At 41.3% G+C, this 15264-nt stretch overlaps 1 protein-coding gene across 2 annotated transcripts; it reads right to left on the bottom strand.

Annotated features, from left to right (window-relative positions):
• Positions 1-12264: 12264 nt before the first annotated feature.
• On the bottom strand, positions 12265-14923 carry LOC114305771 (uncharacterized). Of its 2 annotated transcripts, XM_028250899.2 has the most exons (4): positions 14070-14923; positions 13486-13973; positions 13261-13328; positions 12265-13152 (listed from the first exon to the last, which is right to left on the bottom strand). In XM_028250899.2, exons 3-4 carry the CDS (start codon positions 13324-13326, stop codon positions 12790-12792), a joined length of 429 nt encoding a protein of 142 aa, XP_028106700.2. In that variant the 5' UTR covers positions 13327-13328; positions 13486-13973; positions 14070-14923; the 3' UTR covers positions 12265-12789. The 2 variants fall into 2 exon arrangements, with proteins under 2 accessions (XP_028106700.2, XP_028106699.2); XM_028250898.2 differs by having other exon boundaries at positions 13261-13973.
• Positions 14924-15264: the final 341 nt, after the last annotated feature.

A 15264-nucleotide genomic window follows, 5' to 3' on the forward strand; every position in this document is an offset into this window, starting at 1 on the left:
AGTGCCTCGAAATGCGTGCACACGGGCACGCAAACCAAGGCAATGGTAGAATGCGAACAATGGCATGAAAACATGATATGGGCTTATACCAACATGAGAGAGCCTCAGCCACACTCACATAGCATGCCGGAAGATGAAAATGAAGTGCCTCGAAATGCGTGCACACGGGCACGCAAACCGAGGCGATGCAAAAATGCGAACAATGGCATGAAAACATGATATGGGCTTATACCAACATGAGAGAGCCTCAGCCACACTCACATGGGATGCCGGAAGATGAAAATGAAGTGCCTCGAAATGCGTGCACACGGGCACGCAAACCAAGGCAATGGTAGAATGCGATGCAATGACATAGAAATGGAAAGCAATCATTCTAATAGAATTGCAGCAATCAAATATGGGGTAAGACAGTCCCGAAATGAGGCGAAATGACACCAAATGCATGGTATAGTCCCGAAATGCGACATTAGGCATCCGGAATGGCCTATAGCTATGCCAAACATGCACAATACGGACATGAAATGCAAAGACAGAAGCTAGAAAGTCCAAAAAAAAGCATTTTCACAGTTATAAACATGGCCAAACAGAAAGCATAGGTGAGGGAAAAATGGCATGCAAGAATAGGGGCCAAGAGAGGGGTAATGAAGCAAGTGATATAAGAAAAATCCAAACTGAAAAATTTCCTTCTACAACATTGAAGAGGGACCAAAAATATGAATGTTTACAGTATATGGAAAACCTCAAATCAATATACAAACATGCTAAAAAAAAGGCACAAGATTGAGGCTCAAAAGGTGCTATAACATGAAGTATACAAAATATTCCACAAACGGCCAAAGACCCTTAATAAAACATGTAGAATAGGCTAAAATAGGACTATTTCCAGAACTGTAAAATGGCCAAAAACGAAAGAATGGTAGGCTAACAAAACATGCAAAAATAGGGGCCAAATAAGGGATATAACTACAAGTGGCACATGGAGGCCTCAAATGGTGAGGGGCCCTTCAACAATGTTGAAGAAGGGCCCAAAATAAGCACATTCACAGATTACATCATGCTCAAAAACAGATTACTCATGGGCCAAAAATAGCATGCAAGATTATGACCTATAAGAGGATTAATGAAGCAAGTGCATCATGGAGGGCTCAAACAGGGTTGAGTCCTTAATGAAAAGTGAAAATTAGTTCAAAATAAGGCCACTTTCAGTTAGGGCCGGAGCTTGAAACAAAAATCATATAGGGCTTATAAATGGATCAAGAAAAAGGGTCAAAAGAGGAGAAATGTCACTCACCCTTGAAGACTAAAGCTTTTGTTGCTTCTTGGACCAATTTGCAGCTCCTTTAGCCTTTGAGAAGCCCTCCTTGTTGCTGGAAATGAAGTGGTGATGGTAGAGCTTGGTGGTGATGAAGAAAACAAGGTGTAGGACTTAAGGTTTTTTAGGAAAATGAGAAGGATGGAGGGAGATATGGATCTTGAGGCTTGAAGAACAAATTTTCTAACCCCTAAATGTGATGCCACCAACTGGTTATATGGACAAGAAAAGGGGAGTAAAGGAGGGGTAAAAGGTGGGGGAAAAAGGAGGTAAGCTTTCCCCCACAAAATATCCCCCGGATTGGGATATTTTCTGGGGGAAACCGCTGCACAGCTGTAAAGTACCAAGCATGAGGAACATGGCCGGCCCCTTACTTTTGCTGCAGGTGGCCGGCCGGCCACCCCCCCTAGCCGGCCAGCTAGGGGTCAAAAGGGTCAACTTGAAATAGTGGCCGGCCACCACATATTGGTGGCCTCCCAGGTCTCCTCTTCACAACCCTGTGGTTCGAATTTGGAAACTCTAAAATAGGAGAGAGAACAAGCCATTTTAAGGAGGGGTTCAAAAGGTTCAAATGGAATTAATGGCCGGCCATATGATATTAGGATTCTCCCATGTGTGTACATCACAAATATGTGGTTCAAAGTTCAAGAAAGTGGGCCCAAGGTGTTCAACATTGGCTCGGAAGGAGGGGTTCAAAAGGGTCAAGAAGCATTAGTGGCCGGCCATGAACTTTTAGGGCCCTCCCATGTGTGTACATCACAAATATGTGGTTTGGGGTTGAAGAAAGTAGCTCCAAGGTGTTCAACATTGGCTCGGAAGTGCGAAAAGCGGGTGTCGGAGGGCGAAAATGGAATATAACTGGTTACCAAGATAATTGCTGGCCTCCCACCCTCCAGTGACCTCCCTGGTGATAAAACAGAGGCACCTGCCAAAAATGAACAAGAATCGATGCAAAACGAACCCTCGGGGGCCAAAACACGCAGTTCGGGGTCCCGAAAATGGGCTGCCAAGCACCGAAAGTGGCGTTCGGCCACGAAGTGGGTTTCTCAGACCCCAGTGTCCCTCAAAAGGGAGCAAATAGGAAGTATACCAAAAATCAGAGCAAACGGAGATGGTTAGGCGGTCCCGAACCGAGGCACACGGCCAACAGTCCCGAAAACCGGGAACCGGGCTCCGAAATGGGCAAAATGGCCTATGACCACAAAACGTAGCCCACGGCCACTAAGAGATGGTCTACAGGACTTCTCCCTCCCCTCAGGAAAAGAAACAGAGAAAATCGAGTCTGGTTCGCAAACCGAGGCAAGGCACAGAAGAGGGTTCGGAAGTCTAGAGGCAGGGCTCGCAGCCAAGACTCTGAAACTTCTGAACGAGCACATTATGCAATATCACCAAGTGCTCAACTGGTGACGTCTGAGTCTCAAGGTCGGTCAAAAATGGGGTGTCTACACCTTCCACAATGATCCCTTGTCTGATGGCATCCTCGATTTGAACCCCAATTTCATGGAGGTCCTTAAAGTTGAATAATGGAAGGACTATCATTTTCTACAATAGCCTTTCATGCAAATTACTAACAATTATACGAACTTGCTCCTTCTTTAGAGGCCTGTTTGGCATCATAATCGCCTTTACCCTCCATTTGGTAACAAATTCTGAAAATCTCTCATTCGGCTCCTAACATGTTGCCTCAAGATCACGAATTGTGACCTCGATTTACGTGTTGTATGAGTACTGGGCGACGAAAAATTTGGCCAACTTCTCCCGGTTGTATTTCACAAAGTCCTCCAATCTAGCGTACCAAATAGTAGCTATACCAGACATGGTCCTGCCGAAGAGTGATAACTTCTGAATTCTGGTTGAACCCATTGGTCGTAGGATATCAGAAAAGAAACGCAGATGTACCATTGGGTCTCTAGAACCGTAGGCAATATGCGGCATTTTGAACCGCTTCGGCAGAGTACCAGTAGACTCAGTATACTCATCCTTAATATCCGGAATAGAGTTAACCCCTTGCGCCTTCTTGAACAATTTTTCAAGTTTGTTGACTTTGAGCAGGGTTGGGTCAAACTTGAACTCAAAAGGTCCCTCAGTCTGCTGAACTGGATTTGCCTGGATAGAAAGAATAAGAACCCTCTCGGTCGGTGGATCTTGAGTTGAGCAGCATTGGCAGTGGTATTGGTCATAAGAATAGCCATGTTAGGTGTATGCGAAGTAGAAGCCGCAACTGGCTGCTATTGTTGTTGTTGCAACCTATTCGTGACCTCGGCTTGACGGACCATGTTGTGTTGGAGTGAGTTGATTGACTGCTGAAGACAAATTAGTAATTCTTTCAAATCTGATAATGGATATTGTGCCATTCCAGGAATATGTGACTATGCTTGGGGTGGACTGATTATAGGTGAGTTGAGAGGTGATTACTAAAACAACAAAACTGGTGAACCAGTCTGTCCTTTCTTCGCTTTGCAATTGGTGACAGTGAGGCAAACGCTGGATGTCCCTGAAAATAAATCTTTGACCTGACAAAGTCTATCGACACGATTCCAGAGTACCTGGGGGATATCGGAGCCTTCTGAAGCTATGGTTCCAAAACTACTTAGCAAAATAGAAAACGCACCTCAACCCAATTTTCAACAGATGGATTTGATCACAGCTAAAGGACTGTACTCCCCACTGAATTCTGCCAGACAAACTGATACCAACTATACCACTGATATGACGCACCCCTGTACAGTTTCACTGTATATCACATACAAGTTAAAGAGAGCCAAAACACCCTTATAAGGGTGTAGGGTTACCCTGTCTTAGATTTTGCATGGTCTAGGGTTTCATTACTTCAAACAAGTAGTTTCACAAAATCCTGCATATGGATAAGCATCATGTCCTAAGTTTGAAACAATCACTATGGCTTTACTATATACAGCTAGGCTGATTGATCAAATGGTGTACCTCGGTAAGATTACCTAATATACCTCTCACACCTAACATCAAGAAGTGAAAGGAGGATCAAACAGTATAACAATAATCCAGATTTGAGGATTATGTTTCCAACATGGCAAAGCCCACAACCGGTCAGCCTTTTGGCAAGCTTTTTAGGCAAGCCTCCGGCAAACCGTTCAGGAATAGCAGATTTAAAACACAGTGACTTAGAGGCACCAATGCAAATGCAAAGAACATATATCTGTAAATGAAATATCACATCATCAAGTCCGAGTCAAGTTCTCTAATTTTCCCAATAGAATCGCTAGAAACTGTAGCTGGATTTTCGTTGCTCCTCGAAGGGGTTTAGTCTCCTCAGATACAATAGCCCAACAGTTCGGACTCCCGTGGTTCTGAATCTGATTTCATAAGTGCAATGTAAAACAATGAAAACACAAAAGAGTCCAAATCTGACAAATCTTTGAAAAAACGATTTTTAATCAAAAATGTCAAAAATGGACCACATTGCCAGATTACAGAGTCGCCACCTAAATATTTTTTGAAAATTTAGGAAACCTGTGACTCGTGCCAAAGGCCACTTATCCGTCAGCACCAAAGTGTCTTGGCTCGAGAACTTAGATTGAGAGGGGAAGGTCATGAATTGAGTACCCCACTCACTCGATCAAACATCGGTCTCTACTAATCATGATGTGATTTTTATAGACAGTATATGCTCATGTTCTGATTATTAATGCTAGCTTGCTATATGAGGCACACGAATATAGACTATTTCATTCATTTTGAAATGCTTTGATTTTATGTTTGTTTTGAAAAGAGTTGCGAATATGTGCTATTTGAAATGGTAAGTTCATATGTACATTAATCAAATCTTCCCAATTTAAACAAAAAAGCTTTCATCCACCGGCATTCAAGAGTTTATAACAACCAAGCACCTAGTCTCATGGTAAATATGCTTGACATGGCAACACTAACATACATGCAGCATGCTAAAGCGAAAATGCTCACCTAGTACTCAACTAAGGCAAGCCAAAATAGAAGAAAATAGTTAGAAAAATACATGTTCTAATATGCAAGTGCCTAATGCAACACATACAAAATGCGACTATGAGATTCAGTTTATCTAACATGGCATATGAATCAACTCAAAGCATACGATAACACACGTATTCAATTAAGTAGTGAATAATAACAAGGTTAGAATGATGAACTGAACCTAATGTATGCAAAAAATGGATACAAGTCATGGTTATGATATGAAAATGTAAAACATGATACTACCATTATAAGCGTATAAATAAAAAGGAGAAAGAAATGAAGGTTTTAAGACATACACAATACAAATTGGCCCTCGCACAAGAGGGTCCAAATGAATGTCCTAATCAACTAATTATTACAACACCAAATTAATTAACTAAATTAATTAGCTATTACAAATTCAAAGGATTTAAACTAAATAATTACCATACACTAATTAATCTAAGAGCTACAGATTGATGAACTCGAACGGGAGTCGGAGAATCACACGTGCGACCGAGAACATCCTCCAGGAAACTCCTCTGTTTTGCTGCCAAGTTCTATTCTGTTAGCAGTCAAAAATTTAATCTGTTTTTGCTTCAACTTCTACTCTGTTCTGTCATGAAAATGACATTGCCTGCCTAAAATGGAGTGGTCGGTCGGCCAGCCTTGAAAAGTGGTCGGCCGGCCACTATTTTTGGGCTTTTCTCTGCTGCAACAGAATGGAAACAGAGCACAAACAGAGTGTTTCTCGGGGATGTTTGTCCTCTCTGCCTCTCCCTATCATGGAACTAATCAAGGGAGAAGTAGAATTGGTCCACAAACCATCAATCGTCGCAAGGTTGTTGCATGATGATCTCTGAACCAACAGGACAAAAAGATCCATGAAATGTAATAACAACACCTCTTTCCTATCATGGAGTCACCTCAAGGAAAGGGGTGGACATTGCTTCTTGAACCATTAACATCACTAAGAGTATCTAATGATTCAAGACTCAATGGGTTCAATCAATGTCCGATTGAATTCGACTTGATTTTATTATCTTGCTTTACCTTTTTACCAATTTTATTAGCCTTTTTTAACATTACCTTTTCATTTTGTCCAAAAAGTCAGAGTTATGTCCACTAAATGAAGAGAAGTGTCAAACAAGAAGTTGTTCTTAGCATGAGAGAGATGTAATGCCTTGGTAATGAACCTCGGAAGAGATTAAACCATTACGCATGGAAGGTCTATTTCCCATGCCTTAAACAACAATCAATTGTTTGAAACAACTCTTAAACAAAAAAAACCAAGAAAAAAGGAAGCTTGTAGAGATGATTAGTACAAGTGTGAGTATATGTATGAAAACTATGAAATAAAAGCTATCAACTCAAAGAGGTTGGTGTCTAAACCACAACCTATAAGGACTTACAACAACACAAGCATGCTATGAAAAGCATAAACTAAGTAAACACACTAAAACAGTTCTAAAACCCACAAAATAGTGCTGGAAATTGTCTTGGAAAGCTAGAAAAAGTAAGCAAAATGGAAGAGAATTAAGGCTAGTAAGCAAACCTAAGGAAGGGTGGCTAACTCCTTCATTCTTTGGACTTTAAACCAAATGTTTTAGCCTCTGAAAACTTTGAAAATCAGTGGCCAAAAGTTGAGAAACAAGTGGGAAACACACGAATAAAAGCTTATGGAATAGGGTTCAAGAAATGGTGGTTAACCCCTCTACCTTTTGTAACTTTAAATCACAAGTTTCAGTCCACCATAAACAGTTCAAAATAGAGTAAAAACAAGGAAAAGATGAGAGATGAGTAGGCAAAAGGTGGCAAGAGTTATACCTTTGAAGAGAAGACACTCGTTTGTTCACAAATCACAAGATGCTCACTCTCAATGGCTGATATTTTAGCTCAATAACCTTAGCAAGGAGACTCAAAATATTTGTTTAGGAAGTGTACGTATAATGTATGTATATATTGCAAAATAGAGAGGGAGAGTTCTTAGCAAGATTTGGGCTCTTCACAAATTTTTCTAACCTAAAATCAAGACGAGTGGGCTTGTATTTATAGAAAAATATCTTCCTCAGTTGAAAATATTTGTATAGAGACAACTGGTGCAAGGCATGCACATGGGGGGGACAGCTGGTTGTAAATATCTATTTTATTGGGAAACCTAGCCAGCCGGCCAGGTAAAGGGACGGCAGGCCACAAAAGTTGGCCTACCAGCCACCTTTTGGCCAGTAGGCCTCTGGGTGGTCAAGTTTGGAAAAATTAGGTTTTGGTCCAAAGGAGGTGCCAGGTTTTTAGGCTCTAAAACTCAAAACCGAGGCTCCTTACGGAAGAAAAAAAAACATTTGTACAGTATAGGTTTTCATCATCGAGTGACCAACCTAAGGTGCCCAAGTCTTAAGGGCGGTCAAAAATGGGGTGTCTACATAAGGCAGTGCAACAAACATTCTGTATTATGATCTATTCAGGAAGTTTGATCTTATTGAACAAAATCTCACCCTAGCAATGGAACCGCTGGTCGGCTTTAACTCCCAGCCAGAATGGCCACTCGGCAAGGTAACCTTACCTGTTGTGGTTGGGATAAGAACTTTTCAAATTAAATTCTTGGTTGTGAAGACTCTATCTCCTTACAAAACTATCCTTGGCCGACTATCAAATAGAGGCAGTCCCTTCATCCTATCATCAGCTCATCCGCTTCCCAACTAAGCACAGATTAGAGCAGATCAAGGGGGACCAAGTTACTGCAAAGCACTATTTTATGGCTGCCATGAAAACCAAACAGCTCTATAATTAGGTCTAGATGGTGGATGTGGCAAATTAACCCGCACTGGAAGATGTAGGGAGAGTTCCACTGGAAAAAAAAAATGGTGAAAGGTCTAGAAAAAGTTCTAGTGGAGGAAGGCAACCTTGAGAAATACTTTCTTATCGATACCTTGCTCAACGCTGATGAGATACTTCAGTTGCTAAACTTCCTAAGGGAAAATATAGAGGTATTTGCATGGTTGGCCCACAACATTCCTGGTCTAGATCCTGAATTTGCCTTCCACAAGCTTAATGTCATTTCTTCAGCTCGGTCTATGGTACAAAAAGAACAAAAGGTCCTCAATCGAGCATACTGAAGTAGTAGTTGCAAAGGTAGACAAGCTCCTAGCAGTAGAGGCAATTTAGGAGGTCCAACACCCACAATGGTTATCAAACACCATTGTTGTAAAGAAGAAGAATGGCAAGTGGAGGGTTTGTGTCGATTTTACCAATCTCAACAAAGTATGTTCAAAGAATAGTTTTTCTCTACCACGTATTGATCAGCTTGTCAATTCAATGGTCGAACATAAGCAAACGAGTTTCTTAGACCTCTATAACAACTACCACCAGATACCTTTGTTCAGCCCCGACTAAAAGAAAACAACATTTATTACTTCTAGAGATACCTATTGTTATAAGGCAATGTTGTTTGGCCTTAAGAATGCCAGAGCAACTTACCAGCTGATGGTGACTCAGATGTTCAAGGACCTACTTGGCTGAACTATGGAAGGATATATAGATGATATGGTGGTTGAGAGTCAATTTGTAATAGACCACCTTGCCAATCTTAAAGAAGTTTTCAGCATCCTTAAGACTCGTCAACTTTGCCTTAATGCCTCGAAATGCACTTTCGGAATAGGTTTAGGGAAGTTCTTGGGTTACATGGTTACTCAAAGTGGAATTGAAGCCACGCTAGATCATATTAAAACAATACAAGAGATCGAAATATTGAAGAGGCTAAGGAACTTCAAAAATTGGCAAAAATGGCAGCGATGCTGAATCGGTTCATTAGCAGGTCCTCAGACTAAGTGAAGCCCTTCTTCCAGCTCCTCAAGCAAAAGGCTACATTCAAATAGGGACCCGAATGCACCAAGGTGTTACAGGACCTAAAGAAGTACCTCAATTCACCATTGCTTTTGTCCACACCAGAGCCAGGGAAAGAACTCTACTTGTATCTGGCAGTCTCAAATCACGCAGTGAGTGTAGTACTGGTTCACAAAGTAGAAAATGAATAGAAGATTGTTTACTATGTGAGCAAAACTCTCTTAGATATCGAGACTCGGTATCTACCACTGGAAAAGTTAGTTTATGCTTTGCACATCGTATCAAGAAAACTCCAACACTACTTTCAGGGCTATACCATCAATGTCCTTACTGAGTTCCCCTTTAGGTCTGTCTTCAGCCTAGCTAATTTATCAAGCTAAATGGCTAAATAGGCAGTTGAGCTTGGTGAGTTTGACATTAAAAATCATCTCAGAATAGCAATCAAGGCCCAAGTCTTGGCAGATTTTCTCGCAGAATTCACCATCGCCTTGAGCACCGTGTATTTACCAGCTCGGCATTGGTTTTATACACCACCGAGTTAGAAGGGCAAAGTGCTTCAGAAGCATGGAAACTATTCATTAGAGACATCTAACAACTCTACGTTGACGGATCATCCAATAACTGTGGTTTGGGGGCAGGGGTGGTACTAATCTCTCTAGAGGGATTCATCTGGGAATAAGCTCTGAAACTTAGATGGAAAGCCTCTAACAATGAGGCCAAATATGAAGCATTACTAGCGGGATTGTGGAGTGCCGAACATTTCAATGCAGAGGAGTTCTTGGCTTTCAGCAATTTCTCAGCTAGTTGTCAACCAACTTACTGGAATATATGAAGCAAGGGTTGAAAAGATGGCCATATATGTAGAAAAAGCTAGAGACCTGATCAAGAAATTTTAGTCCATAAGGATGGAAGGAATCAATTGAGACAGAAACAATCATGTTGATGCTCTAGCTTGCCTTGGGTCATCAGCTAATACAAAAGATGCTAGAAAGATTTAGGTTGAGTTCGTGCCAGAACCAAGCATTGTGTCTCTAGATTTGGTCCTTTGTGCAAACTTAAGATTGAGCTGGATGGACCCAATACTTGCTTTTTTGAGATCTGGCACTCTCCCCGAACAAGGAGGCAAGCAAAGTTCGACACCAGTAAGCTCAGTTCTGGATCTAAGGAAACCGTACTGACGCTACCTTGCCCCTATCTACTATGCGTGTATCCAAAACTAGTCACGAAGGTTCTTTATGAAATTCACAACGGGATTTGTGGAAGCCACATTGGTGAAAGATCGTTGGCGCACTGTGCCTTAACTAATGGGTATTGGTGGTCACAGATGCAACGGGATGTGTAACAATATGTTCAAAAATGTGATAAATGCTAGAGGTTCACCCCTCCAATTCACAAGCCCACCAAAGCTCTCACTCAGTTGACCAATCCTTGGTCTTTTTCTTAGTGGGGCTTAGACATTATCGAACCTCTGGCACAGGGGACTAGGAACAAAAGATTCTTTGTTATTGTGATTGATTATTTCACCAAATTGGTGGAAGTGGAAGCACTGGCAGGTATCAAGGATGCAAATACGAAGCAGTTTGTCATTAGAAATGTTGTGGTCCGTTTTGGCATCCTAAGGGTATTGACTGCAGACAATGGAATGCAGTTTTACGAAAAAAAATTCAGGAAATTTTGTGCCGATCTCAGGATCAAATATCGGAACTCCACTCCAAGTTATCTACAGAGCAATGGGCAAGCAGAGTCATCAAAAAAAACAATCATCAATGAGGTGAAGAAACGACTTGAAAGTGCTAAAGAGAAATGGGTTAAATAGTTACCCCATGTGTTATGGGCTTACTGGACTATGGCTCGGCACTCAACCGGAGAGACTCTATATTCCCTCATCTATGAGATGGAGGTTGTTATCCTACTGGAAGTCAGTCTCCCAACCATCCGATTAGAATTATTTGAAGATGCAAGTAATGAAAAAGCCATAGCTTAGGCCCTCGACATGGCTAAGGGTCCAAGAGAGGCGGCACTGATCAGACTTGCAGCATATCAACAGTAACTCATCAAGAGCATCAACAAGAAGTTCCTTACAAGGTAGTTAACACCTCGTGAATTAGTTTTGAGGAATGTCATGGACCACAAAAGTGTACCTGGTAAAGGAAAATTGGGTCCCAACTAGGAAGGGGCCTACAAGGTTGTAGTTATGGCTAGGAATAGAGCATAATATTTAGAAGACCTCAAAGACAAGGTCATACCTCAACCCTACAATGTGGCAAATCTGAATAAGTTCTACCTGTAGTATAGGCTCCCAGTCCTTATCAAATGTAATGGCATTTTTCTTCTAATTAATGAAAAATGTCTTCTTGCCTCCTCAAATTTTTGGTTTCCAGCACCTGATGTCTTAAAACTTTTTGGGTCGGCCAATAAAGCCTTAGGGTCAAAACTGATTGCCAAGTGAAATAGTCTCTCAAGATTTGTACCTAAGTACTGGAGGCATGGTTCAAACTAAAGATTGATTGAACTAAGTAGAGTTACAAGTAACTCTCGACATAAGCTTCATTGGGAATGAACAGATTTTAGCAAAGTTAAGGATTAACCTTTGAAAATAGCTTTGGTATAACTGAACGGAAATTAGCAAGGTTACAAGCAACTTTCAGAAATTAGCTTCAGATTGACCAAATGAACTTAGAAAAGTTAAGCGAGTTAACTTTCAGAATTAGTTTTGGATTGCAACCAAACGGACTTAGCAAAGTTGTTGCAAAACACTTTGTGCCAAGTGGTATTGCTTGGTGGAAATTATGTTTAACTAACGAATTTTTAAACATGGCCAGTTTTTTTCTTCTCAAAATCATAGGATTTTCAAAAGTTGCGAATGAATGTTTTCTTAAGTAAAGACACATCAAAACCAACACTTCAGTACTGCTGTACACAAACAAAGTTGGGACAGACGTAGATGATTCTTTCAAGAGCAAGCTTCCAGCTCAAGTTTTGCTCAGTTCCAGGTAGGGGCAAACAATTGTTTTTTCATACAAAACCTGGACCTAAGTAAGACATTCTTATTTGACTCTACTACATTCAAGCATATTCACGAAAACATATCATATGATCAGACCAAGCGTCTGTTTGGCCCGATAGTCCCAGTAATGCTCGGCCAGGGGCAAATAGCATAGGCATGAAAGCAAAACACTAACTTTAATTGCAAAGATAAAGAGGCACAATGGCCTCACAAACATCAGAAAAGAAATATTGTCTTAAAGATCAAAGAGGCAACTTGTCAGACAGACCGGGCTCTAGTATATTAAAAGGAAAAAGCAAAAAGAAGAAAATAAAGCTTAGTCAAAAGCCACTTTATTTATTGGGATTGATAGAGGGTTCTTCAACAACAGTGACCACAACTTCATTTGGAACTGCCTTGGAAGGAGAAGCGGAGGCAGTACCAACGTCTTAAGCAACAGAAGCTTCAGCAATTCCTCCATCTGTAGCACTTCCCACCTAGGCCTTGCCTTCATCAACTTCCATCGATTTCTGGGCAGTATCCTTCTCTGGGGTCTTGGTAGTAAAGCCAGCACCTGGAGAGATCTTGGATTGTGCAGTTACAATAGCTTTGAGAGAAGAAGACTTAGAGGGAATAGGGACATCTTCAAACAAGGGAGACTCTTCAAGGACCTCAACGGTGATCAGGGCATTCATCTATCATTTCAGGAAGAGCTTGTCGCGAAAAACAAGTTCTTTCTCTTTACAAGGCGCACCAGTTTCATCCCAGCCCTGTTGCTAACACTTAGCCTCCAAGTGGTTTGCTCGGCTACCATAATAGCAATAATGGCCTCCAGCTCGACAACCATTCCTTCAATCTTTGTTTGCGTCTCAATGGCAGTAACCCTGGACTTCTTAGCAGCAACATCAACCTTATTCAGCCAAAAAACTTCACGTTTCATGGCTCTTTGGCCCTCTTTCTCGTTCTCTAGGTCCACATTTAACCTGTCATTACTCATAGCCGCCTGCAGTACAACCTTCTCTAGAGTTTCAATACGAGTTATAGAAAGATGCATCCTCTGAATACACTGCAGCAACAAAATGCAATAAGAAAATGAAATAGTACAGCTTAACGGGAAAAAAAAACAAAAAACAAAAAACAAAAACAAAACAAAAAGGACTACCAAAACACTTACATCGGTCATCACTTGGAAAGTCCCCTTCATGATTAGAATGTCATAAGGTCCATTATGGTCTGCCATATCTATGGATAGAAGTAGGGTCTTGGTTAGATCAAAAGCGAGTTTACTAGACCCAACAACTGAATCAGAAATAGAAATGGGTTTGCCTTGGTACAACATTGGAGGTTTCTATTGCTCAAAGGACTCATCAACGATAACCTTCTCAGAAGCCTTACTAACCTTATCTTTTCCAGTTTCTCTCATTCTTTTCTTGGCCCGTTCAGCAACCAAGCTCTCACTCTTAGGAACAACAGTATAAGGGCTAGCAACTTTCCTTTCAAGCTTCATCTCTAGTAAACTCTTCAGCTCGATCTTGACTCTAGCAGTCTCCAAGGCAGAAAAGGAACCAAAAACCTCCACCTCCAAGTCCACAAGTACCCTTCTCTTTGCCATCGATCTAACTTTTACAAAATTGGGACAGGAGAAGGGGTCCTCTCAGTGGATTGGCTCCTGGTATGGTGGCAATTGTTAATCGATAGGGTAGAAGCTGTCTTTATTTCGATATCGGAATCGAATAATGTGGCAACAAGTCTAGGTTTCTTTGGGATAGTGGTTTGGTAGGTAGCTTGGTAATCCAACAATTCAAGGGCAGATCTCTTCTTTTACCTCAGGACATCTCTAATCGCTTCAGTATTCTCGCGGTTCGGCCTCCTTTGGTAGCTAGAAGGCTTTGCAAAATAGGAAACATGGTCAGCAAAGCAGTCAAACAAAACAAATAAATGGCATATTCAAAAAGACTCAAATACAAAGGCAGAGATTAAGACCTGAATATCCATCTTTTGGGGGCATCCGTTCAGTTTGAATCTTGGTTCCGACAGGGAACTCCCAGTTTCCTCCGATTTGAAAGAAGTCATCATCGTGTTTGTCAAAATTAGGCAAGTTAGTAACTAGATGGGAATCAACGGAACGAACACGAAGGTATTATGTATTGTGGTCCTTGTTATGAGAAATGGTGTAGTAGCCCAGGATATCCCAAACATCTAAGTACAAACCCAGTCTCATATTTAGAGTAGAAACACCACAGATCACTCGAAAAAGGTTTATAGAAACTTGCATTAAGGTTAGTTGAACTTGGTAAAGAAAACGGCGAACCAAGGGGTCCAATGGGAACCTTACCCCTCCTTCGACAATGGCAACAACGGGAAACGTAACGGTGGACCTCATTTACATGCGCTTGGCATCAACCTTCGCCAATGCAAGGGTAACATCGTCCAAAATCCCAAAATCACAACAGAACATGGCCATTGCCTCTGGAGTATCAATTAGGGCATGAAACTTACCCGTAACAAAGACAAAAAAAAGAAAAAACAAAACAACTCTAAGAAAAGGGTAGGAAACGGTGCGAATCACCGAAAACAATGGCACAAAGGCCAAAAGTGGCAACGAAAATAAAAAATCACAAAAAAAAAAATGAGAATTCAGATGTATTTACAGAGATTTAGTGGACAAGCATCGATCGTCGAAGAATAATGTGGATTTTGAAACTTGGAATCGGAAAGAGGCAACGACGTCTAGGAACCAACAACACTAGAGACAAACATCGGAGTAACATATCGTTAGAACCAGAAAGGGAGAGTGAAAGGGTTTTGAAAATTCTAACTTTGGGAACTAGTGAAGAGGTGAGGGGACAGCCCATGGGGTTTTTATTACCCTCAACTAACATAATGGTACAAGTCACATCCCTTTGCAGATGAATAGAGTACTACCTCTGTGCACCAACACCATGCTGCCATGTGTCCTTGTGAAAGGATGCATGCGGAGTGTGTGTGTCAGAATTTGAACCACCACTAAGGCCGAACTAAAGAAGGTTTGAAATGATGCAACGGTTGAAGTATTGATCAGTAGCTTCCGGAAGGGAACCTTAGCACAAGCCAGGGGGCAAACAAAGGGGCAAAATATAAGTGAAACAGATCTAAACCTTGGCTCAGTCCAAACCACTAAGCCCAAACCCGAATGGTC

Source organism: Camellia sinensis, chromosome 9, assembly GCF_055761805.1.
Source record: "Camellia sinensis isolate YWXY chromosome 9, ASM5576180v1, whole genome shotgun sequence".
Lineage (NCBI taxonomy): Eukaryota > Viridiplantae > Streptophyta > Magnoliopsida > Ericales > Theaceae > Camellia > Camellia sinensis.

What these genes read in the sequence shown, in the direction of transcription:
- LOC114305771 (XM_028250898.2), bottom strand. Translation starts at nt 13,425, where the DNA reads ATGTTGTACCAAGGCAAACCCATTTCTATTTCTGATTCAGTTGTTGGG. An exon ending in CTTTCCAAGTGATGACCGAT is followed by an intron (nt 13,153 to 13,260) that starts GTAAGTGTTTTG and finishes TTGTTGCTGCAG; the next exon opens with TGTATTCAGAGGATGCATCT.